We start from the raw sequence: 26,880 nt of genomic DNA, 5'->3' as shown, positions 1-26,880 counted from the left end.
TCTAGTGATTTAGAAAGAGCTTGACTACAAGCTGCACCTTATTTATTGGTGGCTCAAGATTTGGACTGCGTCATTACACTCGCTATCACTTTAGCGACATTCTCAGCTAACCTATTCCCTGTTTCTGAAGGCACCACTAACTAACCTCACTTCTACTTCTGAATTTTAGACATTCATTCACTTGAGTCTTCGTAGCTGAGCACAACTGGAAAAGCATCGCAATGTAAATAATAGTCACACGAAAGATTAAGTGTTAGAAACGTTTATTTGTCAAAAAATAAAAAAATGGGAGGAGTGGAGTAAAACAAGGCTAAATTTCAGCTAATGCTGTATCACGATCACAGGTAAGACAAAAAACAAAACAAACAAAACAACAACAAAACCCCCAATGGTCCTAGCAATTTCAAAGATTAGCTTCCATGTTAGAGTCCAGAGCTAACAAAGAAGAGCAAGGGCTGCTTGCCACTACATGGTCATTTTAAAGGGAAAGGAGATGCTGCAGGTAGGCAGGGAGAAGGGCTCAACTCCTAGGGAAAGCAAGATCAGAGGGCTCCACTGCATGGAGGAAGGGGATGCCAGCATAATCCTTACCTAGGGCTGTTCAGAGGCTGAGGATATAAGGAACAGTGAAAAGCTACAGATACTAGCATCAGGAAGGAAAGAAAAGTCAACTTAGAAGAATTAAATTAAGAAAGAAAACATAGTTGGTCACAAACTCCTTTGTTTACTGAAACATGAAGCAATGGAAACATCCCGGCAAAGGGGACCGCGCGGAGCAAGTTCTCATATATGACCGCAGCCCGAGGGTTCAGTCCGCAATTATCCTACCTGAAAGAGAGCACAACACAAGAGGCTTACACAATGCCTGGACAGCAGCCTGGCTCCGTGTACAAGGGCCCTGGTCACGTCCTGTATTCCAGCGGGGGCGGGGAAAAACAAAGAACAAAACAAAACCAAGTCAGACTGTATCAAATGTATCCCACAAAATTAACCCAGGACTCTTAATAGCTATCTATAAGAACCACTTACAGCAATGTATAGAACAATATGCAATCTAAGTGGAAGACTTCTGTGGTGGTGGTAAGTTCCACTTTCTCATTTTCTTACCCATGTTTTAAGCAGGTTTCAACAAAAGGCATACATGATCAAGAATTTCAGGCTAATTTGGGAATTCAGGAAAAGCAGAAGGTGCTGAGATCTCAGATAGTCAACTGCTCCATTTGCTTTTTCCTTTGAGTTTGAACTTGGGGCCTGTGCTTGAGCCACACCCCCAGCCAAAGAGTCGTGTAAGCAACCCTGCCTGCTCTTTTTAAAGACAGAACACGGCCATACCATGTTGCCCAGTTTAGCTATGAATTCTTGAGCTCAAGCTGACCTTCCAAGTAGTTATGACTATACCTACACCCCACTGGGCCTAGCTCAGCTGCACTATTCTAAATGTATCATTCTAATCTTTCACATAAACTTTCTGAAATGATAGTCACAAAGGGTTTGTCACAAGTGGTTTGTCGTTTGTCCATCTACAACACACACAACTACATGTCACAGTATTAGAGGTAGATCCATAGTGCCAGTAGTTCCCCTAATTGACCAAGTCAAAAGAAGAAATGACTGCTAGGTTTTTCTAATTCTTCCATTGATGACAGGAACTCCACCAATGGCTGGGAGGGAGAAAAACAAAAAAGTTAACTCACACCAAGTTCCTCTACTTATTACACACAAAGAGCCAAATCTTGGTCTTGATCTTTGCCAATCCACTTCAAAAGTTGTGATGTTCTTGGATCAGTTCTGCTAGGGTGAGACCCAAATTTGGATCCCCAACAGTTCTGGAGTATTTCATTCTGGCAGCCTCATTAACATCAGGCTCCTGGGACTGCAACCAACTCAGGGTTATTCAGTCCATCTGAGGTTCACACCTGGAAGGTAAGTTTCTTTGAAAGTCATCACTAAAATGAGGTTAGTTGAATAGCCACTGCTTCAAGTTAAAATTCAATTTTAAAATGCCCTGACAATACTCATTAAAAACCATAACATACTTAACTAAAAATGTAACGATAGAAATAAGTTATATGACAAGTTGATAGCAACTTACTTCATAGGTATCTCATGGTAGATCCAACTGTGAAAATTAACAGCAAACTCCACAGGTTCTAAGATGGACACAGTGCTGCACACGGTCTCAGGAAATCCCAAGTCTTACTAATGTAATCATGTAGGACATATAATTTATCAACGTTCGGGTCACATTTGCTTCTCACTTTACAAAGAGCAAGTTGCTGTAACTTTGTTTTCTTGTACACACATACATCAAGAGAGGGGAGGAGGTAAGTTAGGAATCTGGAAGCTCAGTGGCTTCGAAGGGATGCTCAATTTCAAAGTACAAAGAAAACCATGAGTATATAAAGTTGTCATGCTGCCATATGCATTTTGATGATTTGGCCCATCTCTACACACTCCTACTTATTCTTGCCATTCTAATACCTTTGGTACATATTTCAAAGGAAACATTAAAATTTCAGTTCCTACCTATGGGATTTTTTTTTGCATGTCAGAAAATTACCAGTTTATCTAATTCCTTAAGTATTCTCTACAAAAACAACTGCAGAAGGAAATGGGACACGTAGCACAGGCTTCAGAGAGAGGGCTTACAGAGGTTTAGGATCTGAGTGAGGAAAAGGACTACACAGGACAGCATCGGAATGTTTGGCACTGAAGCAAGCATCACAGAATGAAACCTTTATAGGACTTGATCTAGCTTGCAGATAGGATACTTTGATGAAGTCTTAATGACCCAAGAAACAGTTTTAAACTGGATGCCTAAAATTAGTTAACATTCTTCCTGTGATAGCATCAGTAGTTCCTTTCTGCTTAAGACTACAGTGACCTTCACAGTGGAAAGAACATGAGTTTTAGCTTGGTCTGAGTTTGAATTTGGGCTCTACCTCTCATTTACCCAATGACTTAGGACAAAGTACTGAATGTCTCTGAGCCCCGGGTCTTGTCTGTCGGCCAAAATCCTTATTGTCTAGATGACAGTATGCACCACGGGTACCTGACAACTACTAGTTCCCTCAAATGTATCCCGTGCCCCAAATCTGCTTAAACAACTGATTAAAGAATGTTCACACTAACGAACTGGGCCAAGCACTAAAACCCCAACAAGGCCAAACAAACCCGTGTAACAGGCCTAAGCTGCAGAAATATGCAAAACTAGTTTTTGGGTACAGTTCTGACAGCAAACAAGTGGCTGGAGCCTCCTCGATGAAGAAAAGTTCTCTTGCAAGGGAACTAGGTGCAATCTTAACTACGCCCACCCCACTCTCACCTCCAGTTTTTAAAAGGCTGAGTACCGTGTTCGGTCCACATACTGCTCTCGCTCATACCGGGCCATGTCATACAGAGAATTCCGTGCAGCTGCGGAGGCCTGAGACAGCTCGCTCTCTGGCCCATACCCGTAGCCCTCGCCGACTGCCGGGAGCGCGGCTGCCGAGCGGCGCAGCGGGCTCCTGTCCCTTCCGTAGTAAGACGAAGAGGAGGCGGCCATGGCGGCTGAGGTGGCGGCCGCCCCCGAGTTCTGCAATAGGTGTCTGTCGTAGGGATCCACCGAGGTGGAGTTGAGGTGGTTGGTCACGGCCGAGCTCTGGACTTGGGGCAGGTGGGACATGGACTGCTCTGCGTAGTTGTAGGCGGAGGCGGCCGCCGCAGCCGCCACGGCCTCGTAGGAGCGCACGCGGTAGCGCTTGTAGTAGTCGAGGGCGCCGTAGGCGTCGTTGTAGTACACGGACTCCCCGTAGCCCATGGTGTAGGGCGTGCGCACCGCGCCGTACTGTTCATTGTACTGCTCCGTAAAGTCTGCCACGCGCCCCGTGCGGTCCACCGGACACTCTTTGGACCAGTGCCCCTCTTTCCCGCACCGGTAACAGCCGCTCTGGTCCCCCATCCCAGGAGCAGTCCGAAGCCGGCTGGTGGACAACTGCACGTGCATTCTTTTGCCTTGAGGAAATAGATTGTGATAATTTATTATATCTCGGTGGTATTTTTTATCCTCCCCGATGAAAGCAAACAGAAGAAACACACGCAACGCATACATTCCTGTGACTTCACTCAGCAATCCTCTCCCAAAACCAGTAGAGGTGATAGAGGAAACGAGTCCCCTCGGCCACACCACACTCCCTCCCGCTGGTCTCCACGGCTCTTCGGACACAGAAAGCGAAAAACTTCCCTCTGTGCCTGTTACTAGTTTAGCAGTTAAGGCCCACCAATACTCCATTTATCTAGCAGAACTTCAGTTAGGCCACATTTGGAAGCCATGTTTCCCACCTGGACATTTCCTGTATTTCCTAAGCACCCACAAACCAGAGCAAAGTCCTGCAGGATATAGCCCAGTGCTAATAGCACATGCTTATTAGATGGCATTCAGTACTCAGTATCCTGGATTCAGGACTCAGCATTGCAAAAAGAATTAAAATTTCAATAACAGCAATCTTCTGCTATCTTGTTTCCTCCAGCAATTTGAGCTGGTTATCACCAGAGGCTGTATTGTGCACCTAAGCCATACTTGACTTGATTCATCTCTCTACCTGTGGGGTTTTTTAAGACCCTCAAGATTTCAGCACACACACACACACACACACACACACACACACACACACACACACACACACACACCCCGCCACCTTTGTCTTAGTCCATTCTACTGCAGAAGATTATTGGACCAACTGCTTTCAACAATTATATATATTTATTTATTTACTTACTTACTTACTTACGAATTAAGATTTTAAAACAGTACTAGCAGCTGGGCACTGGTGGCTCATGCCTGTAATCCTAGCTACTCAGGAGGCTATCTGAGGATCACAGTTCAAAGCCAGCCTGAGCAGAAAAATCCCCTTGAGACTCTTTAATTAACCACTGGAAGTGGAGCTGTGGCTCAAAGTGATAGAGTGCTAGCTCTGAGCAAAACAAAAGCACCCAGGCCTCGAGTTCAAGCCCCACAACCACCCCAAACAAAAAAACCCAGTAACAGAAGTCAGGCACTGTTGGCTAATGCCTGTAATCCCAGGCTACGCAGAAGCCTGAGATCTGAGGATCACAGGAAAGTCTGTGAGACTCATCTACAATTCACCACCAAAAAGTCCGAAATGGAGCTATAGCTCAAGTGTCGTGAGCACTAAAGCTCAGAGACAGTGCCCTTGGTTCAAGCCCCAGGACCAGCATAAAACAAAACAGACAAAAAACAAACCCTACCAGCTTTTTAAGGACAAAATGTTTGTATATAGTGGAGTGATCAGCAATTCATCCTGCTACATAGCTTATAATTTCTTACATGGATTCTCCACTTGTTAGAAAAATGCAATTACCTAAAAATCTCACTCATTCTAACAAGCCTTGTCCATGCTTCCAGGAAATGACAGGCATTGAAGAATTGCTTCTGGGGCTTGTGTACCACCAAACTTGGGAATTTCAACCCTTATTGATGAAAGCATTGGTCTTTAAGAGCAGTTTAAGAAAAGTAGTATCTCAGCAGTTTGGAGATCAAGTAGAAGTTTTTCAAATTGGAGCCAAAGGCAGTGAGCACAGAGGGCAGGGCTTCATGTCACACAAGGGCTACTAGGGACAAATCCCCATCTGCACCGGCAAGTCGCTCTCTTAAACAAAACTTGCCCTGTATGCAGGTAGGTTGACAGGAAGCCTTGTGCTCCAATCATCCTTTTGGGATTCAGGACAGCAGCCACAATAGTGCCTGTATGGAACTTGAGAGGGAGCAAGTTAGTATGCTCTACCAATGTAGTCAATGTCGTAAGGCCCCCTCACTTTCCAGTACTTGTTGCTCTAACAGCACAAACAGAACTGAGGTTCAGGCGGGCCTAAACACAAAGACTACCAAAAACTAACCAACACAAAAAGGGCTGGCAGAATGACTCAAGGGATGGAGTACCTACCTGGCAATCATGAGGCATTGAGTCCAAACCCTAGTACCACCAAAAAAAAAAAAAAAAAAGATACCAAATGAAGGAGGTACTGAATCACCCAACCTACCATTACTTTCAGATTTAAATATTCCTAATCTAATCCTTCAGTGTTATTAAATATTCCTAATCTAATCCTCCAATGTTATTAAGGACCATAATGTTTAGAAGAGAAACAGATTTCTGCCTATTTCTATATAATAGAGCTCTCTATAATTCAGACTAGAAAATGGTGGCTTTCAAACATACAAGTGAGATTAAGCTACATGAGCCACAAACTACTCTAATTCTGAAGTCAGAGAAACCATGACAATCCAAAAGCCAGCCATTCCAGAGACCTAGAAATCATCTGTAAGGAAAAATAATTCATTGAGTTTGCTCAATACTTTCTTTAGAGTTTAGAAAAACAAATCTAGTAATTTTACTTTGATATTTTAAATATGAAATCCAATCTCAATTCTTGCCTTTCTTTACTCAAGTTTGTAAGGACCTACAGCAAAATCTATCTCTGTATAGTTGTACTATGCTTCTCTATTACTTTTAGGAACCAGGTCAAAGAAAACTGACGATTTTACCACACAAAAAAAGAAAGATTTTCTGACACCTACAAGTTACTGAACTCTTAATACTCTCCAGAAAACCAGACCAATAAAATTGTTTACTCTTGGGAGTGAGAGTAGAAGAGAGTATTAAAATGCTGAGATGTGGAAAGCTCAGGGTCCTAATTTCTGAGCTACACGTGCCAGAATGCACAGATGGGTAGAGATGTAGTTAATATGTAATAGTCCTTCTGACTTCATCCTGACCAAGACACCACTACACACACTTCCCCTTTCAGCAGCAGGAATGGTTACTTTCCTTGCTAGTTCCTATGAAAACTGTTCACTGATGCTTGTAGAAAGAAACCATTTTGAGAAACATGTAAACTGAGAGTCTACAACTTCCTTTTAGAAATGGCAGTCATTAACATAGAATAAGATAGTGCTGGGGGGGGGGCGAGGGGGGAGGGGTAAGGGGGGAGGCTGACTCAGGCCTCAGTAGGCATTCATCACTGAGCCGAGGATACCTCCAAATGCTTCTTAGTGGTAATTTCTGGGATTTCCAGCCCAGGCACACCCTGGCTTCTGATCTACCTGTTTTAACCTTCCTCCTGTAGTTATGCTACTGGACCCAGCTCTTGGTTGAGAAAGGATCTCAAATTTTTCTGCCTAGGTTGGCTTCAAACCATGATTCTTCCATTCCTAGCTTCCAAGTAGCTAGTATTACAGGTGAGCCATCAGCTCAAAGTGGCACTTTTTAGGGGCTACCTTCATTAGATGATTTGAAAAAGCTTTAAACTGAAAAACATAAGCCAGGTGCGATGGCCCTTGCTCTAACCCCAGTACTCTGAGGCAAGAGGACCTCTAGTAGGAAGCCAGCCTGGACTAGAGGGAGACCATGTCTTAAAAAACAAAAAGCACCAGGTGCCGGTGGCACTCAGGAGGCTGAGGATTGCGGTTCAAAGCCAGCTCAGGCAGGAAAGTCCATGAGACTCCTATCTCCAATAAACCACCAGAAACCCAAAAGTGGCTCTGTGGCTCAAGCAGTAGAGCACTCGCCTTGAGCTGAAGAGCTCAGGGACAGCGCCCAGGCCCATAGTTCAAGCCCCATGACTGACCAAAAAAAAAAAAAAAAAGAATACAACAAAAGTAACTAACTTTATATTACAATACTAAGCTTACTTATCACCTGGAGAAAAAGATGGCCACAAAAATGTCTGTTTTATAACCCAGAATTAGAGGAGTCAGGCAGAGAATCCGAAAACCAAACACATTTTCTTCCTAATTCAGTTTATCATTTATACTTTCTAAGAAAGTGAAAACACTAAAAAAAAAAAAAAAAAAACCTCATGGTTCCATTCATTATTCAGATATCCACTTCCTAAAGTAATTATACCTGCTTTATTGTTTTTGGTCAGGTTGTGGGGCCTGAACTCTGGGCCTGAGCACTGTCCCTCAGCTCTTCAGCTCAAGGCTGAAGAGCCACTTGAGCCACAGCACCACTTCCGGCTTTTTTCTTTTTGCTTATGTGGTGCTGGGGAATGGAACCCAGGGCCTCATGCATGCAAGGCAAGCGCTCTACCACTGAGCCACCTTCCCCGTTATACCTGCTTTATTAAGACACATACTTAGGACTGGGGGTGTAACTCTATGATGGAGTGCTATTTAGCATGCACAAGGGACTCAGTTCGGTTTTCAGCACCAAAAATAAGGCAAACAAAGCCAAACACATGCTCATCCTAAGCCAATTCTCAGCTTCCCTAATACAATCTTCCCTCTTTCCTCTTATTACTTTTTTTTAAGAGCGGGGATGGATGTGTGTGTGAGTCTAATCAAAGGTACACTGTGTACATAAAGGCACATGTCAAAATGAAACTTCCTTGTACAACTAATTGATGCTAATAAAATGTAAATAAGCATCTGTCTTACAAAAAATAAAAAGATATGTAGTATTGTACTAGAATACATATGAAGTGTTTGTACCTGGATTTTACATCGGTTTACGTTTTGCTTGTTATCTGACAAGTGAGAAGCCTCCTTCAGAACCAGAGGTTGGGGGCTGAGTAAAAGAACATTTTGCTTAACACCTAGGGAGAGGGGACCTCCTTCACTCCCCACTGTCCACCATCATCCATTCACAGCAAATGAAAAGAATTAAAAATACTTTTAAAGCTGAAATGCACCAGCATTCCAAAATAATAAAAAAAAAAAGTTAGCATGAAAAATTAGGAAAGCTTTTCCATCTTAATCAACTTTCTAACATAGTTGTGAGCAGCACCAACATTTCACATTTGCTGCTATATTCTAGTCTTGCTAGGGGTCTGGGAGGGAAGTATGGAAGAGATCATCAACTCTTATTTATTTTGGCTGGTCCTGGAGTTTTAACCCAGGGCCTGGGCTCTGTCCCTGAGCCTTTCTGTGCTTAAGGCTAGCGCTTCTACCACTTGAGCCACAGCACCACTTCCAGTCTTTTCTGTTCATGTGTTACTGAGGAATTTAACCCAGGGCTTCATGCATGCTAGTCAAGCACTCTACCACTAAGTCACATTCCTAGCCCCAACTCTGTAAGTGCAGAAGCCAGGCATTGGTGGCTCACCCCTGTAATCCTAGCTACTCAGGAGGCTGAGATCTGAGGATCCCGGTTCAAAGCCAGCCCAGGCAGGAAAGTCCATGAGACTCTTATCTCCAATTAAACACCACAAAAGCCACAAGTGGAACTGAGGCTGAAGTGGTAGAGCACTAGTCTTGAGGAAATAAAGCTCAGGGACAGTGCCCAGGCCCTAAGTTCAAGCCCAAGGAAGGAAGGAAGGAAGGAAGGGTGGGAAGGAGGGAGGGAAGGAAAGGAAAATGACTGGTAAATGACAAGTACCTGCAGTTTGGCCCCATGCTTTGAAGAGTAACTTCAGTTCAGGAAATCACTGGTTGAGGCCAGAAGTACTCTAGTGTTCCCTCACAAATATCAGCTATTTGCACACTTTTTTTTTACCCTTTTCTCCCCTTGGTCTTTTCATTCTCTTTTCTAGGTTTAGCCAAGGACTTTCCAGTACTTCCTCACACCTCTTTCAGTGGCATTTGGGACAAAGAGTGTGTTGACTTTGGAAAAAGGAAAATGGCTGTGAATGTGTGGTCTGATCTGACATTGTTGATGAAACCTTGCAGAACAGCACTATCCAGCAGAACTTTCTATGATGATGGAAATGTCTCACATGTGCTAATGCAGTAGCCATTACCCTTGTGAACAAGTGAAAAAGGAATTTTAAATACCATTTAATTTCAGTTAACGTAAATGTACTACATTTGCAATGATTACTATATTAGCACAATTCTAGAGCTTTCAAACCCCTTAATGACAGCTTGTGTACCTTTATTTTCAATATAAGCAGTATGATATGCTCTAAGAAGCCCTCACTGGAACTGCTTCAGAAGCAACAACATCATTTCCATTCAACCTTAAATTTCTAAAAATTTGCCTACCCCTTTCGCCACCCATGATTAAATAATGTTTGGTGGAACTAATAGACCATGATATATTTTTGGCTCTGCTTGTATAATCCAGACTGAAGCTCCCCCACTCCCACCTCAAACCCAATCACTGCCCAGCCTTCCAACACAAGGTTTCCTGTAGACACCTTGTTTTTCTCACCATTACCCAAGTGTTCAATCTCTTAAATAAAAGGTTTCTTGACCACAGCAAAGCTGATAAGCCTTTACCCTTCCTTCTACCATGAGGTACTCATTTGCCCAGAGAGACTAGATTTCATATAGCACTCAAATGAATGAACATCATTGCATACAGTAACCTACAATTTGCAATCCTACCCGGTTGTAGAACATCATCTCAGCAAACCTGAAAGAGGGAAGTGTTTGCTTCTCCAAGTGTAAATTACGCATAAGAGCAAATAGCTAAGAGAACAGATCACCTAGCCCTACTGGTCTTGTGCTCTTGCCTCAGCTCTGTTCCCCCACCCCCAGAACCCAGAGCAGTTCACCTTGGAACTCTGTGTTGTCCAGGCCCCTGATGGCCTCCACTGCATCCTCGGCCCGCTCCATGTGGACAAAAGCGTAATCTTTCACGATGTCACATTCGATGACTGGACCATACTCCTCAAACTTGGCCCGAAGCTCTTGGTTGGTACAAGTGGGACTGATGTTGCCCACGTGTAACTTGGTTGAAGCTTTGCTCTTATTCTTGCTGGCTTCCACATTGATGTTCACCCCATGAAGCTTGTAGTGGTGCAGGTTTCGGATGGCATCCTCGGCCGCCGTCTTGTCCTCTATGTGCACGAAGCCGTAATTCTTAATGATGTCACATTCCAGCACCTTCCCATACTGCTCGAAGAGTGAGCGGATCTCCTGCTCTGTGGCCTCGCGGGGCAGGTTTCCGATGAACAGCTTCACCATCCTGACAAGAGCCTGAGAGAAAACAAAAGATTTCAAAAATCAGGTGTAGGCTGAGGAATTCGATGGCAGCTGCGGTCACGTCGCTTTCATACTCTGAAGTTGTGGGCACCTCCGAGACCTTTACAGACGTTCATTATTCTTAACAGAGGAAGGAAGCAGCCTGTTCTTAAGTAAAGCAAAATGTGGATGACATGCAAACCAGTAGGTCAGGGTGGGGTGGGGGAAATCAGTGCACAGCCCGGTCCCCCGTCTCGGTGACACGGGGCGCACTCAAGTCACGGGGTTAGCGGCTTCAGGCTCTACAACAAGAAGGATAAAGAAAAACCCCAAGTGGAGAGGCTTGGCGGCACCGGTGTCCCCGGTGACAAGGTTTTGGAGGGAAATCTGTACCTTCCCATCGTGTGGCATCACCTCCCGAGACACTCTCGCGAATAAGAGGGTCTCTTCCCCCGACCCCAGGACCCCCGAGCCGGCCGCTCAACCTCCAGCCTCCGCACCCCAACAAAGGCTCGGCCCGACCCCCGCCCCGCCCCCTCCGGGCCCCCGGCCCCGCCTCCCCTCGTTGTCTTCCCCGGACCTTCCGCGGCAAGGTGAGAACCCCAAACCCGGGCCGTTCCCTTCCGCGAGAGCCCCGGCCTGGCCCACCCCGGGCCCCCCACATCTCCCCAAGACCCTCTCGTACCTCCGGATGGCGGCGGCGGTGGCGGCGGCTCCCGCGTCAGAGAGAACCTTACAAAATGGCGACCGCCGCTCGAGCCTCGGCGCGACCGGGCCTTTCCTCGCGCGCCAGCTCACGCACGCGCGAGTGCGCGCAGCCGCTTTCACCTCCCCCTCGCGGGAGCCGGATAACCAATCCGGAGGCCGCATACAAGTGACAGCCCACCAAAGGGGCGGGGCCTGCGGGTGAAGCCGCTGCGGAGCGGAGGTCAGCCCGCCCCTAGCCCCGGCCAGCCAATCACGGCCAGAGGAGGGGATTGCGACTCACGCGTCAGAAAGGCTCGGGACGCAACCACCGCCGGGGTGAAATCGGAACTCTGGGGGGCGTCACTACCCTTCACAATGGGCCGAGCTACCGGGCCTTCGGGGACTGGGGGCTCGGTGACAAAGGGCCGGCTCACAGGCTCCGCGCCGGGGGCGGCGGGGGCTCGGAGCGCGCGGGCCAACCTCGGTGGGCGCTGGGGGCAACGCTTCGGAAATCCGGGCGCGCCACATTTTAAACCGAGGCTTCTTCATGGGGGGCGGGGGGCTCTTTAAACCCTTTCAGACGTCTCCAGTGCACACGTCGTTCTTCACTGGTGAGGACCGGGAACCTGGGAGCAGGAAGGTGTTTGGTGGAAGAGCTGGGGGAGCGCCGAGGCGTTCGGACCCGCGCTGCGTGTGAATTGACGTTTCTCGCTGTTCAGGGTAAGATCTGATTTTGGGGGTGTCAATCACAGTTCCCGAGGCTCGGGCCGGGGGAGTGGCGGGTTCTCCACGTCCGCCCCGGGCTGCCAGAGATCCCAGGCGGTCCGCGGCCAGCCGCGGTGCAGGCGCGCCCCCTGGCGGCGGGCGGGGGCCACGCGGGGCGCGCGTGAAGATGGATGGACGCGGGGGGGGGGGGAGGACGGGGGGCCTCCACCCCCTGGGGTGACCCGTGACACTGCTCGGACACCGAGGCGCGGGTCTCCCGCGCTGCCTCCCCAGGTACTTGGACACTGTCTCTGTCCCCCGATCACTTTGTCAGTCACTGTTCTTCCAGTTTTAATAACCGACCTCAAGGCTTGTCTCCCCTGAATCCTACTAGCCTCCCCGCCGTCTGGACTCAGACTTCACTCTTGGATAGTCTTGGCCGTGGATGGAACATTTTTCTTTAATGTTCACTATTATCCTTATCTAAAGTTTTATTATCCTTATCTAAAGTATTATTCTTATCTAAAGTCGTGTGTGTGTGTGTGTGTGTGTGTCAGTGTTAGTGTTGCAGCTTGAATTCAGGACTTCAGCTCCCCGCTAAGCTCTTTCCACTCAACGTTGGTATTCTACCACTTGAGCCATAGCTCCACGTTTGGTGGTTAATTGGAGATAAGCGTCTCATGGACTTTTCTGCCCAAGCTAGTTTTGAACAGTGATCCTAAAATCTCAATCTCCTAAGTAGCTAGGATTACAAATGTGAACCACCTGCACAGGACCTTTCAGAAAACCCTTTTATAGAATCGGAGTCTCCTGCCACTTGTCTCCACACCCTGCATTTTTGGATTCCTCCCCCCCCCCACCACCCAATTTCCCAAATTTTCTGAGATTTCTGAAACTCATGTCCCATTTTCTCTTTTCCCTCCTTCCTTTGCCCTACTCCCTTCCTTCTCTCCTTTCTCCCTTCCTCTCCCCTCCCCTCTTTCTCTTTCATGAGACCCGATCTTTACTGCATAGCACAGGGTGGTCTCAAACTTGCAATCCTGCCTTGGCCTTTTGCATATTGGGATTACAGATGCCCCATGAAGGTTTTTGTGTATGTGCCAATACAGGGGGTTAGGGGTTAAACTTAGGGACTTGTCTGTTTCTCTCAAGGCTGATGCTCTACCACTTGAGCCACAACTCCTGAAACATTTTCATGTGTTTTTTTTCCATTCCTTAAAAATCTAAATGTGGAAATTATCAAAAAGATATACTGGCCAGGCACCAGTGGTTCATCATGCCTGTAATCCTAGCTATTCAGGATCCAAGGACCATGGTTCAAAGCTAGCCCAAGGAGGAAAAGCTGTGACATGCTTATTTCCAGTTGACCATCCAAAAGCAGGCAGTGGAGCTGTGGCTCAAGTGGTAGAGTGCCAGCCTCAAGTCAAAAATGTAAGGGACACAGTGCCCAGGCTGAGTTCAAGTCTCACACACACACACACGTACACATAAATGTTTATCACTTACTCATTTTTATTTGGCCATATTTTCCCTGCTGGTTTGCAGCAGCTTCATGGATGGTGTTTTTGCGCCCTGACTTTTCTTGCAACCCTCACTGCTCCATCCAGTTATGTTTCCTGGACCGTTTCCACCCACCTCTCACTGTCTTTTCCCCAGGCTCCTTTCTTAACCCTGTTTATCCTCTTGGCACCTTGTCTTACGGAGTCTTGTCCTGAAGGAATTTTAGCTACTATGTGTGTACTGACGATTTTCATCTTGTCTCACCTTTCTGTTCACAAATGTCTGTCCTGCAAGACCACTTCCACTGGTGGCTGTTTATACACTGAAGTGATGGTTCTCAGTTTCTCTCCCCCACATACTATAATTAATCCCTCTAAAGTGTTCAACTATAGCTTCTGCCTCAGCCCCAGGTCTGCCCGCTACGAGTGCCCAGATTCCCTCAGCACTCCTCCCTGTGGGACTGTCCCTTCACACTGTGGTGGTGGACGATGTATAGCTGTACTTGAGGTCAAAAGGCATCTGTGTCGAGCTGACATGCTGTTCCCTGAAGTCCTGACAGCTCTATTTATCCATGGCTCACTGGTGAAGTCTGTTTTAGTCTGCCCATCTTAAGAGAAAGGGACAGTTATCTTGTGGGCTTTTGGCTCTCCCAGATCTCCTGTCTGGAGGCCCTCCTGGGCTGGGTTGGGCTGGCCCCTGACCTTCAGGCACTTGGCTCTGTGTTCACTGCTGATGGATCTTCTCAAGGCACAGGCCCGTTACACTGTAGGTGACCTTCCTGGAAAGCTGACAGTTTGTAAACAATGGACAATAAAGTTCTTCTCTATGGGTCACCTCCAACCTGGGGAGGCAAATAAACTTGAAATCTCCAATTGCCAAACTGCCTGTTCTTGTTGTTATTAATATTTTAATACTGTTAGCAATTCCCGGTTTGGAATATATCATCCTGCTTCTGTGTATTTACAGGATGACATCATTCTCTTGGGAACCTGTCACTCCTTTGCTCCCCTCCCCCACAAGCTCCCCTGGATCTGCTGGGGGGGATAGAAATTGGGGTTCGGTCATCTCCCCCGTGGGCTGAGGCTGGGTGGTGGTAATACTGCCAGTAATACAGCCACTCCTAAGTGAAGGCAGGGGTGGGCGCTTGGGGTCCAGGTGGGGGTACAGCCCATGCCTAGCATACATCAGGGCCTGGGTTCATCCCCAGTACCTCAGAAAAGGAAAATGAGTTTTGTGCTGGGGAAGGGGTCCCTTGCTGCTTGTTAAGAGCCTTCTGACCCGCAGAGAGTGTCTTTGGTTTAAACCCCAGCAAACTGGAGGTGGTTCTTAGGGTGCCATTGAGACAGAGGGTTCTCCGAGGGCTTGGAGTGGATGGGGTGGGGGCAGAGCGGAGGTCTGGAGAGCCGTGGGGGGCGCACGGGCACGGGCAGGAAAGCAATGATACTCCAAGGCCGTGAGAGAAGCTGAGCTGTTTAATCACCTTGGCCAGACTCAAGGCTGGGGCTGCTCCTCGACAGCTCACACCTGGAAACCGCTGGAGCGGGGAGGGGAGGCCGCGGCCGCTCCAGCGGGAGGGTGAGGCGGGGTGGGGAGGGAGGGCTTCTGCAGCGCCGACAGCTCCCTCAGCGGGCGGGCGCTCCGAACCCCGGGTCCTGCTTCAGCTCTGAGAGGTTCCTGGCTGGTCCCCGGGATGGCGGATGGCGGGCCCTAGCTGTGGCGGGAGGGCGACCCTGAGGCGGGGCGGCCATGTGCGCATGGCCGTGTGGAGGGTCCGGAGGGTCCGCTGCACCGCGGTCGGTCGGGGATGGAGGCACACGGCTGGGGAGGAGGAACATGGAGGAGGTGGAAATCGGGGCTTGCCTGGGTCCCACCACCGGTCTGGAATTCAATAGCAGAAGAGCAGGTTGTGGGGGACACCGGCCGGTCCCCAGTGGCAGTTCCTGGTGACGGGCTGGCCTGGGCAGCAGCCCCTAGCAGCAGGCAGTGTCCTGACCGGCGGGAGCTCCCGTCCTCCCTGCCGGGGTCCCTGGCAGTTTCCTGAACGGAGAGAGGGGGAGAGCGCCAGCGCGTGCGCACCCCTCAACTACTTGTTCTTTTTGAAAAAGCTGAAGCGTTTTTCCCGCTCTCGTTCTCTGCCGTCCTTGCTGCGGAGCACGACGGAGCCCTCGGGCTGCGACACGGGGGGCATGGTCATGGCCCGGGTCATGCCGCGGGTGGCACTGGGCACCGCTGGCTCTTCCGGCTCTCCAGAGGCTGAGGATGCGCTGGCAATGGCTGCGTTCACCACCCGCAGCCACGAGCTCATCTCGGCCTGCGGGGGTAGAAGGGAGGCAGGGAGAGCAGCTTCAGCTTCCCCCTGCGCCGCCCCTGCTCAGCCCACACCCACAGAGGAAAAGAGTGCCACGGGCCCAGCACACACAGCCAGCTGGTAACTGGGGGCTGTCCTGCTAGGAGCAGCAGAGAGGTGAGAACAAGCTGGGGAGCTGGGCACCGTAGCTCCCTCCTGTACGCCTGGCTAGTCCACCGCTCGGGGCGAGTCAAGAGGACTGCAGTGTGAGTCCAGCCTAGGCAACACGTTCACGGGACCCCACATCTCAACCAACAGAAAGCCGAGTGCTGTGGTGTGCGCTTGTCACCCCAGCTAGAAGGGACCATGGGCCAGGTCAGCACAAGATCCCATCCAAAAGAACACCTACAGCAAGGAGGGGGAAATGATGGCTCGACTGATGGAATGCCTTCCTAGCAAGTGAGACCCTGAGTTCAAACCCCGGTACTGCCAGAGAAGAGGAGGAAGAGGAGAGGAAGAAGGGAGTCTGTTATTGGGGAACCCCAAGGATGGCCCTGATGGAAAGAAACGGGGGAGCAGGGGACAGCTCACCTCATCCTTGGCCTGGAATAAATATTCTTTTCCATCTGGTAAGCTGTTGGGAGAAGGCAGAGCTGAGAATCTGCGCTCAGCAGGTCAGGGCTGCCCCAGTGCTCCCTGGGGGCCCGGAAGATTTATGCAAAAGCAAATCCTTTCTGATTGGCCGCAGCGTGAGCTCACTTCCAGCCAGGGGGCTGCTTGGTGGCGGACACAGGCCCTCCTATTCCCACCCAGGACAACCTTTCAGCCTGCTGCTCCCCCTCAGGTGCACCACAACCAGGAGCGTGCCGCCCTCAGCCACAGGTGTCTTTGCACACCTGGTTCGGCAACGCCATTACCCACACTCCTTCCACATCAGTCCCTCTGGACCTCACTCCTGGCCCACCCTGCACTATCCCCAACCCCCCAACTCCCCCCCCCCCCAGCCCCATCCCATCGGGGCAGTACCCTCCATTCCTACCCCAGCTTGAAGACGTGTTTGCGCTTCCGGTAATCAAAGGCCACACTGCCCTGGGCCTTGGCCAGACTGACAGGCACTTCTCCGTGGTATGGCACTCCCGCGCTGGCCGCCTTGGCATCCTTGTAAAACCCAAGGCTCCCACGCCGCAGGACACAGTACACGTTCTGCCAGGACCTGGGAGAGACACAGGGTCAGAAGACCCATGGGCTGCTGGACTGGCTGGCCTAGGTGGGGCCATAACTTAGGGCTCCTTTGGGTGTTGTGGAACCTAACAGTTCACCTTGGCCTCCAAAATAGCTGAGATTCAAGTGTGAGCCATGACACCTGGCTCTACTCTTGTCTACCCTTCTGGCCTCCCCTGAGGCCCGCCCCTCCATTTCCCAGAGGACACATTTGTGCAAACATTCTCCCTTGCGCCCCTCTCCACGCCCCTCCCCCCGCGCCAATCTAGGACGAGACTAGGGGAGGCTGCCTGACAGGCAGGCACACCTGGCCAGGCCTAGTACCTGTTGGCGGCCTTCTTGTTGGGGGCCTCCATCTCCTGCTTGCGACACAGCATCCCCTCCATCTGCTCCTGGGCAGACAGCTCTGGGCCTCGGGCGGGCAAGGTGGCCACGTGGGCTGACTCAGAGGACCTGCTCTGGGGCACTGCAGAAGGGGCCGCACCCCGGGGCCGCGCCTGCCTCTCTCCCCGAGGCCCACCGGCCTCATCCCCTGCACCCGGCCCCTGTGGGGGGAAAAAGCACCAGTGTCGGGGGAGGGGGGCACGGGAGGGGCCTTGTCTTGGGGATGGAAAGCTCTATGGTCCTGAGTTCTCTTGGAATCTGCCCTCTCCCACCCTCAGTCTCCCCCCCAGTCCTCCACCCCTCTAGGGGGACTCACGGGCCCTTCTGAGAAGCTGCTCTGTTCGAGTCTCTGTTGTTCCAACAGGGGCTGCAAAGACAAGAGGCCGTGAGAAGCTGCAGGGGAGTGGGTTCTGTGTGGACGCCAGGCCCAGGCTTACCTGCGAGGACTCTGAGTCCGTGCAGACCCCGTTCACGCTGGGCGCCTGTGTCAACGGTGGCAGCTGAGGCTGGGTTCTGGAATGGCCAGAGGTGACATGGAAGAATTGGTTCCTGGCTGTGCTTGGGCTCAGCCCCGTCCCCCGGCCCGGCTGTCCCCGCTCTCACCCGTCCCAGGATGCATTAGGAGCTGTCTGGCCGTCCACCAGCTCCCCTTTGGGCTCTGGAGCAGGCGGCTGCTTCCTCCGCTCCTCCTCCTCCTCCTTTCTCTTCCGCTCTTTCTCCCGCTCCTCCAGCTGCCAAGAGATGCTGAGGTCAAGATGGAGGCCTTCTTAAGGAGAGCAAGGAGAGGGGAAAGCCAAGATGTTTGACATCAGAAGACGGTAGGGAGGAAAAGCAATGGCGGATGTGGGATCTTAGCATCCCCCAGGGGGAAGAGTGGGGTGCTCTTGGCTCACACCAGAGATGCTGGCACAGTGGAGAGACAAGTGTCTTCTCTGAGCGCAGGCAGCGCAGGCCTGGCGGGGGAGGATGGGGCGCGGAGGCCGGGGCCCCTCACCGCAGTGAGCTTCTCCAGCGCGCTGAAGCGCTCCTCCCAGGCCACTGCTGACTTCTGGAAGGCTTCATGCCGCTTGATGAGGCTCTCCACTTCGTCCACCGTACAGCCCAGCTCCGCACTTCGGACCAGCGGCTCTTGGCTGCACAGCCAGGCCTCCGCCATCCCTGCGTCTCTCCCAAACACAAGCACCTCCAAAACTAATAGGATGGGATGTGGGGTGGCAGAGATGGCAGGTCACGATGGGCACGGGCAGGGCACAATAGCCACCGCAAGAAGAGGGACAAGGAGCGGTGCACCGGCTCATGCCTGTAATCCTAGCTACTCAGGAGGCTGAGATCTGAGGATCTTAGTTCAAAGCCAGCCTGGGCAGGAAGGGCCTCGAGACTCTTATGTCCATGTCTTATATCCTCGAGACTCCATCCAACAGAGTTGTGGCTCAAATGATAGAGTACTAGCATTGAGCACAAACACTCAGGGTTCAAGCCCCAGAGGGGCACAAGAGAAAGCCACTGCCCCAGAGCCCTGCCTGGTGGTACTAAGGGTGTGCCCCTGGAATTCGACCTCCAGGGTTCCTGGTCTCACCCACTGGCAACTGTCAGAAGGGGATGGCAGCCCCTCCGTCCAGGACCTGTGCCCCCACAGCGCTCACCGAGCTGCAGCCAGTCCATCTTCTCCTGCCACTTGTTAGCTGTCTCCTGGCGCCGGGCCTGTAGCTGAGACAGCTTCTCCGAGATCTGCGGGCGGGGGGGAACATGTCTCAGCACCCAGCCGGGCTTTTCCAGGGTCCCCAGGGTATCACTGGGGAGACTAGGCATTTCTGACATCAAGAAGATAGTTCGGGGGCGGAGGGGGGGCGGGAATGGGATGTGGGAAATCTCTCCATAGCACTCGGGGCAGACAGTGGAAGAGTTCTTGCTAAAGCATAAGCAGCAGAAGGACTCAAGAAAACTCAGCACCGAGCCATGCTGCGTGTGTGCGTGTGTGCGTGCGTGCGGCCTGCCGGGCCTCACCCACCTCCTCGGCTGCATAGTGGCTCCGGGACAGCAGCTCCTGCCCCATGTTGATGCAGGAGGAGAAGCAGTCCGCTCTGGCCTCGATCTCGGCTTTGATGCCTTGTTGGTTCTTGATGACTAGATCTGCAGAAGACACATCCCTGGGGAAGGCAGAAACAGCATCACGTGCTGCCCCCAGGGCCTGCCGCTGGGGAGGCTTCTGGGCACCCTGGGTCTCACCGTGGCCGCTCCTGGGCGTCCATCTGCAGGTTAACCCCATCCATCCACAGCATCAGCTCCCGGACGGCCTTGAAGAAGCGGAACTTGTCCGTGGTGTCCAGCAGCAACTGGCGGCGGGCAGCAGAGCTTCCCTGGAGCTGGGCCCAGGCCTCGGCCACGGCCTGCATGTGGCGGCCAATCTCCTCGGCCTTGTCTCCGGCATAGGCCTTCTGGAGCCGGAGGCCATCGTCCTGCACTTGCTGGACCTACGGAGTCACCGGCCGGAGTGAGGCAGTGCAGGGAAGCGGGGAGACTCCACGGCCGCAGCCTCCTGCAGCCCTGGCCGCCGCTGTCCACCTCCTGCCCGATTCACCAGCTCGAGGAGGAGGAGAAGCGAAGGTGGAGGGTTGGGAATGGTAGCCACGTGGTGGGCCACTCTATTCTGCCTTGTTGGGGTTCAGCTGGGGGATGGGTCTCGGAAGGATCACAGGCCAGCGGGGCTGGACAGGGAGGATTGCTAGAATGAACCTGAAGAAGTGGCGGGGGATACGGGGTGGAGGAAAGATTGGCATTTCTGTTATTGAGTCTGGAGCTCTAGCCCGCGTGACACTGATAGGTAAACTTCAGTAAAACATCTAATATCTTCTAGCCGTTGTGCACACTTCACAGCGCATGTGTCTTCAAGGAAGGTTGTCATTAAAAGTGTGAATGCAGCTGGGCGCTGGTGGCTCACGCCTGTAATCCTAGCTACTCAGGAGGCTGAGACCTGAGGATCATGGTTCAAAGCCAGTCCGGGCAGGAAAATCTGTGAGACTCTTACTACAATAAACCACCAGAAAACTGGAAGTGGCGCTGTAGTTAGAGTGGTAGAGCGCTCACTTTGTGCTGAAGAGCTCAGGGACAGCGCCCAGGCCCAGAGTTCAAGCCCTATTACCAACAAAAGGAAAAAAGTGTCACAAACTGGAAATTTTTAGGGGGAGGCACAGGAATGGAGGGAGAAAGGGTTAGCAAAGGTAGTCTTTCGATGTACACTGTAAAAAATTCTGTAACTTGAAGGGGGGGATGGAAGGAGGAAAAATGGGGGGAAATGATGGAAGGGCAGCACTGATCAAGAAGCATTGTACTTACAACCTGACTGGTGGAACTGTAACCTCTTTGTACAACAACATCATCATCATCAGAGAAAAAGTAAGCAAGGCAGGAACAAAAAAAAAGTGTGGGCTGGGAAGGTGGCTCAGTGGTAGAGCGCTTGCCTTGCATGCATGAAGCCCTAGGTTCAGTTCCTCAGCACCACATAAGCAGAAAAAGTCAGAAGTGGCGCTGTGGCTCAAGTGGTAGAGCGCCCGCCCTGAGCAAAACCAGTGGGAGGTGGGCTGTAGCGTACCTGCCTTGCAAATCTCAGAGTACTGTGTTGAAACCCCAGGGCGATGATAATAGAAAAGCATGAATGTGGAAGAGATCTTGTGGGGTGGTTCTCACTTTATCGCTAAACACCCCTCCAGGGTACCTTCCCCTCTGATCTCGGCTCTAGCTCCCCATCCCCCCCCAGCCCCTGGGTGGTGCCTCCCTCACCCCTGGCAGAGTCGCACCTGCGCGCTGAGGGCCTGGATGTCGTGCTCGTAGGCACAGTGCCGGCGCTGCAGTGCCTCGGCCGCGTTGAGGTCGCGGCCGGTCCCGTCAGGAAGCTGCTGCTGCTTGTGCTGCACCCGGGCCAGGGCTTGGCGAGCCCCATGCAGGAAGCGCTGCAGCTCGTAGGCGGCGGCCAGCACCTGCCCCCGCGTGTCCAGCAGCTCGAGGAGGTCAGCCCAGGACTCGTTGAGGCTGTCCTTCCACTCTGCCACCGTGGCCCGAGCGGCGTGGCCTCCCGCGATGAGCCCGTTGGCCAGCGTGTTGGCGCCATCTACGCGCTCCTGACCGATGGTGCTCGTGTCCCGAGAGAACTCCCGGAATTTGTCCCGAAGCATCTGGAGGAAGAAGCAGTGGTAGGAACAAGGATGTGACCTTGGTGGGTGACCTTCAGGGAAGACAGACTTCCTTCCTCTACCTTGCCCACTGTCCCGAATGTGTCATTTAGCATTAGCATTAACTCCATGGGGAGTGGGTGGCACTAGGTGACCACCGTGACCCCGTGGCCTGTTTGCAGTACATGCTTGTATTTGCCTGACGCCCCTCTGGGGGCTCCAGCTTTCAGACAAGAAACCCTCCCTCAACATGGTCTGCATTTCTGCACCCATGAGGGTCCAAACCCCCAAACTACAGAGGGGGATCTAAACGCCCCTGTGTTTTGTGGAGGCCTACTGAATGGATTGTTAACAAATTTCCTTTCTCCTCTACAGGGGGCCCCATGTCTCCACTTCTGCACGATTCTTTGAATGATATGCCTCAGGCCCAGGAGGACAGTGCCTGCCCGGTCTCTCCACACCCTTGGCCCATGGTGCTCAGCCCAGGCTGAGGTCCTGGTCTCCCTGTGGGTCCCCCCCTCTTGCCCCCCCCCCCCCCCGCCATGCTCATCCGCACTCACAGTCACATGCTCGTAGTCCTGGCCCAGCTCGTGTGAGGCCGCCACCACCTCACGCTCCTGGATCCACTGCTCCAGGTCATCCAGCTCGCGGCGCAGCTGGCAGAGCCGCAGGTGCTCCTGCAGGCGCTCGCGCCGCTCTCCTGCCAGCTCCTTCAGGCTAGCATACAGCTTGTCCACCTGGGCCTGGCGGATCGATATCCGAGTGCTGCAGAGGGGGCAGGGGAAGTCACCACCAGGCTTAGGAGACATTGCCATCATGCCCAGCCTGTTCATAGGTTTCCAACTCTTTCTTGCTTCTCTAACTTTCTAGAATGTTCTGTCCACACAGTGTGAAAGATGCTACAGACCCTCTATCTTCCAGAGAAGTTGTTCCCTCTCCCCAGGGGTGGGCGCCCTGGCCGCTGTGCACTCACTTCTCTGGGTGGTCGTGGTCAATCATGTCCTGACTGCTGGCTGCGAGCTGGTGGATGGTCTGGGCATAGTCAGCCAGAGCTTGCTCTAACACCTGATGTTTCTTCACCTCTGCCTGGGCACTCAGCTCGTCCTGGGAGAGGAGACACTGGGCATGAGGCAGCAGGGACTGGGAGAGGGAGAAATCAAGCCACCCAGACCCGATGCACCCTGGCTCTCACCTTGGCATTCTCCTGGCCCATCATGTGTAACTCCTGCTCACCCATCCAGGCCTCGGCCTCGGCGGCATCGCGGTAGAACTGCTGGGCCCGCAGAGCCTCCTCCAGTCGCTTGCCCCGAAGCTCCAGCTCATGGCCCAGGCGTTTCCACATTTCCTGGAGCTGAGCCAGCTCTGGGCCAGCGGCGGCTGCCCCCAGTGCACGCTGCCGCTCCTTGAGGTCTGCAATCCGGGGCTCGTGGCCCTGGATCTCTTTCTGCAGGGTCTGGACCCAGCCACAGAGGAGGACACCCTGAAAGGCTTGCCAAGGGGACCCTTGGCCCGCCCTCACCTGGCCCAGGAATGCATGCCCTGCTGCCGATGCCCCTCAGTCCTCACCCTGACCCTGCCAGAAGAGCCACCCCCACCCCCAGTGTGGGAACAGAGGCACGCTGCTCAAGTCTGGGGCCTCCAGGTGGGTCAGAAAACAAGGCCATCTCAGGAAAACACACTGTCCAAGAGTGGGAGGTTCTTGGGGACTTTGCTTTTGCCCTTCGCCTCTGCCTCACCTGGTTTTTCTTCATGAGAAGCTGGACGCTGGGCAGGTCCTTGCCGTGCTCCCTGGAGCTGGCCGTGGGCAGCCGCTCAGTCACCCACAACTAGATGAGAAAGGAGTCAAGAGGTACACGGTCAGCACCGGGGCCCAAGGCTGGGGGGTGGTGGTGGTAGGGGCCACGGGTGTGTGTAGGGAATGGTCATCTGACTCTGGGGTACAGGGGACCTACAGGGCTTCCCTGAGTATCAGTGCCAGGGTCGAGGTGAATCCGTGACTCACGATCTCATCCTCCACGTCCCGGTGGAACTGGTGCTGCTCGCGAGAGGCCTGGAGGCGCTGGCAGCGTTCCTTCATGGGCTGGCAGAGTGCTCTGAACTTCTCCTCCACGGCCCTTGAGGTCCTCTCCACCTCCCCTGCCCCCTTGTCCTCCTGGGCCAGTGCCTTCGCCTGGGCCTGGATGGCCTCTACCTCCTTCTCTCTCACCGCCATCTCCCGCTCCAGCATCTGCAAACCCGGAGGAAAAGGACACCAGCATTGCAGTTCTACCTCACGCTCTGAGATGCTAGTTTCTATCAAGTCAACCACAATTTCTCTTTCTCACTCTCTTTTTTTTTTCTCCTGCCAGTCCTGGGGCTTGAACTCAGAGTTTGGGTGCTGTCCCTGAGTCTCTTTGTGCTCAAGGCTAGTGCTCTACTGTTTGAGCCACAGCACTACTTCTGGCTTTTTCTGAGTATTTTATTGGCGATAAGAGTTTCAAGGGCTTTCCTGCCTGGGATGGCTTTGAACTGTGATCCTTAGATCTCAGCATCCTGAGGAGTTGGGATTACAGGCATGAGCCATGAGTGCCTGGCTTGCCAATCATGATTTCTTATCTCCAGAACTCAAGCCAGGGAGAGCATCCCCTCATGTCCTGGATGGGTGGATCTCAAACTTTTTGTATATACCAGAATCCAAGGTTGTGCGTAACTGTGCCATTGTGAATCCATTGTCCCTCCGTCCCCAATTCATCCCTGCGCTGCTTTGAGATGTTGGAATTGGACCCTGTAACCTCTCCTTTCCCCGCTAGTGCAATGCCACCCCTTGCCAGCAGAGGGAGACGGAGGAGTAACACAGCATGGCAGAAGACTGGCTTTTATTTCTTCCTGCTCTACTGTGCCAGAACCCAGGGGCGCTTCCCCGCAGCAGGCTTTACTGGCCCTCCAGAGGAGGCTTCCTGCCTTAGATCACCAGCTGCAGATCTGTTCTGGCAATTTCTTTTTGCCCTCTTCAACAAGGCCTAAGTTACCACATTCCTCCTTGGGTATTCCTCCAGAGCGCTGTCCATATTCCTGCTACATTTGCTATTCCAGGATTTTTTTTTTCTTCTGTTGGTTGTAGGGCCTGAACTCTGGGCCTGGGCACTTCCCTCATCTCTTCAGCTTAAGGCTAGTGCTCTACCACTTGAGCCACAGCACCACTTCTGGTTTTCTGTTGGTTTATTGGAGATAAGAGTCTCATGGACTTTCCTGTCCGGGCTGGCTTTGAGCTGTGGTCCTCAGATCTCAGCCTCCTTTGTAGCTAGGATTACAGGCATGAGCCACCAGCACTGGGCCTATTCCAGGATTCTTAAGAGCAGGGGTTGGCAAATACAGCCCACTGCCTTTCTTGTAAATGACATTGTATAGGAATATAGGTCCACTCCTATTTTGTGTCTATGGCTGTTTTTTTTAACTCTACAGAAGAGCTGTAATAGAGACTACTATATGATCCACAAAGCCCAAATTATTCACTATTCCACCCGGTTGCAGAAAAAAGTTTTCTGACTCCTGATGTAGAATTCTCTTCACACTTGCCAGAGTTTGGAAGTGGTTTGTCCCCTCCAAAATTTAAGTTGGAACGTGGTCCCCAAGGTAAAACAGTGTGGAGAGGGGGCGGGATCTTTAAAGGGTGATTGGGTCACTAAGAGGGATTAATGGAGATCTCGTGAGACTGGATTAGTGACCCTAAGAGCAGGTTGTTATGAAGTGAGGCTGCTTTTATATTTAGCCTGTGCCACGTGTGCTCACTTCCCCCTGCTTTCTACCATGTTATGACACAAGACCCTCACCGGAAACCAGGAAAATATCAGCACCATGCTGGAGCAAATCTATTCTTTATAATCACCCAGTTTCATGTTACTGTTATAGCAACAGAATCATACCTTTGGTAGTTTTTACTAATGAATATTTTCTACTAGTTTCTCTGTTCAAACAGTTCCTATAGTTTATCTCCTATAACCCCTGGAGATTGATGCACAGAAATCATTATGAGAAATAACAAAACACTGATGTAACTATAACCTCTCTGTACAGCACCTTTATAAGAAAATAGAAATAAAAAAAATAACGAAACATGTCACCTGCCAGGCGTTCGGACAACCTTAGGATGACTTAGGCTCTTGAGGAAACGTCTTTCTTTTTCCCTTCTCCTTCCATTCTTCTTCCCGCACCTAACCTACCTGCTGCTTCTTAAGCAGGATGTTGACACTGGTGAGGTCCTTGCCGTAGTCGTCGGAGTGCAGCTGGGCCTGCAGGCTCTCCAGCCAGCTCTCCAGGGCGGAGCAGCTCTGGGAAAACAGCTCGGCCCTGTTGGCGTCAAAGAGGCTGCGGGCCTTGGCCTGGGTGGTGGTCTCCAGCTCATCCCAGCGCTTGTGCAGGTCTTCCAGCTTCTCCGACACCAAAGCTTTCAGCTCTGGCTTCTCCAGAGTCAGCTCCCGCCCTTCCTGGGTGGCAGGACAGAGAAGGGGTAAGTGCCACAATTAGACACCACTGCATGTCACTCACAGGCTGATGGCAGGCCAGGGAAACAGGACAGAGCAAACTGAAGGGTGGCACATAATTCCAGATTTCCATGGCCAATTATTGACATAGCCTTCTTGGAGGCATCAGAGCCCTTCTAAGCAGCCTGCCCGCACTGCCGATGACACCCTCCACCTCCTTAGAGGTCCCAGCCTAACTTCCCTCCACAAAGAAGCCATTGCAAGGAGTTCCTGGGTGCTGGTGGTTTCTGGCATTATGTTGCACATGGATTTGACTGCTTTCATTTCCTGTTTCTCACTCACAATACTTCTCACTTGAACTTCCGCAAGTGAGGTCTACCTCCTTTCCCAACTTCCTGTGCTACTTGTTCCTTCCTTCCCTTCCCTTTTTCTTCCTTCCTTCCTTCCTTCCTTCCTTCCTTTCCTCCCTCCCTTTTTCCTTTCCTCCCTCCCTCCCCTCCCTTCTTTCTCTCCCCGTCCCCCCTCCCTCTCTCCCTCCTTCCCTTCCCCTCCCTCCTTTCCTTC

At 51.7% G+C, this 26,880-nt stretch overlaps 2 protein-coding genes across 7 annotated transcripts in view; both read right to left on the bottom strand.

The window, feature by feature from the left end:
- Positions 1-246: 246 nt before the first annotated feature.
- Rbm4b (RNA binding motif protein 4B) lies at positions 247-11,752 on the bottom strand. 4 transcript variants are annotated; one of them, XM_013021149.1, is made up of 4 exons: positions 11,592-11,752; positions 10,498-10,921; positions 3,326-3,993; positions 247-828 (listed from the first exon to the last, which is right to left on the bottom strand). In XM_013021149.1, exons 2-3 carry the CDS (start codon positions 10,907-10,909, stop codon positions 3,335-3,337), a joined length of 1,071 nt encoding a protein of 356 aa, XP_012876603.1. In that variant the 5' UTR covers positions 10,910-10,921; positions 11,592-11,752; the 3' UTR covers positions 247-828; positions 3,326-3,334. The 4 variants fall into 4 exon arrangements, 2 of the variants coding, with proteins under 2 accessions (XP_012876603.1, XP_012876601.1); XR_001175244.1 differs by having other exon boundaries at positions 253-828; positions 1,695-3,993; XR_001175243.1 differs by having other exon boundaries at positions 253-1,916; positions 2,093-3,993.
- A 3,446-nt stretch (positions 11,753-15,198) lies between these two features.
- The window catches only part of Sptbn2 (spectrin, beta, non-erythrocytic 2), a 35,803-nt gene continuing 24,121 nt past the window's right edge, over positions 15,199-26,880 (bottom strand). For 2 of the 3 annotated variants that reach the window (XM_013021139.1, XM_013021137.1), the window contains exons 19-36: positions 26,056-26,319; positions 23,859-24,083; positions 23,593-23,682; positions 23,049-23,309; positions 22,830-22,960; positions 22,417-22,621; positions 21,485-21,859; positions 19,917-20,161; positions 19,699-19,837; positions 19,334-19,418; positions 18,685-18,881; positions 18,294-18,421; positions 18,128-18,203; positions 18,007-18,057; positions 17,631-17,851; positions 17,125-17,298; positions 16,677-16,719; positions 15,199-16,109 (exon numbers count right to left, since the gene is read on the bottom strand). In XM_013021139.1, coding sequence (XP_012876593.1) covers positions 15,882-16,109; positions 16,677-16,719; positions 17,125-17,298; positions 17,631-17,851; positions 18,007-18,057; positions 18,128-18,203; positions 18,294-18,421; positions 18,685-18,881; positions 19,334-19,418; positions 19,699-19,837; positions 19,917-20,161; positions 21,485-21,859; positions 22,417-22,621; positions 22,830-22,960; positions 23,049-23,309; positions 23,593-23,682; positions 23,859-24,083; positions 26,056-26,319 — 3,138 coding nt within the window. In that variant the 3' untranslated portion in view covers positions 15,199-15,881. The remainder of the gene's footprint in view (positions 16,110-16,676; positions 16,720-17,124; positions 17,299-17,630; positions 17,852-18,006; positions 18,058-18,127; positions 18,204-18,293; positions 18,422-18,684; positions 18,882-19,333; positions 19,419-19,698; positions 19,838-19,916; positions 20,162-21,484; positions 21,860-22,416; positions 22,622-22,829; positions 22,961-23,048; positions 23,310-23,592; positions 23,683-23,858; positions 24,084-26,055; positions 26,320-26,880) is intronic. The other variant, XM_013021138.1, reaches the window with a different exon arrangement.

Source organism: Dipodomys ordii, unplaced genomic scaffold, assembly GCF_000151885.1.
Source record: "Dipodomys ordii isolate 6190 unplaced genomic scaffold, Dord_2.0 Scaffold54, whole genome shotgun sequence".
In the NCBI taxonomy this organism is placed as follows: domain Eukaryota; kingdom Metazoa; phylum Chordata; class Mammalia; order Rodentia; family Heteromyidae; genus Dipodomys; species Dipodomys ordii.
This window is presented reverse-complemented; position numbering and strand designations above follow the sequence as displayed.

Coding starts and splice junctions, on each gene's coding strand:
- Rbm4b (XM_013021149.1), bottom strand. CDS start 10,909: ATGGTGAAGCTGTTCATCGGAAACCTGCCCCGCGAGGCCACAGAGCAG. Junction 3,994..10,497: donor GGACAACACAGAGTTCCAAG/GTGAACTGCTCT, acceptor TATTTCCTCAAG/GCAAAAGAATGCACGTGCAG.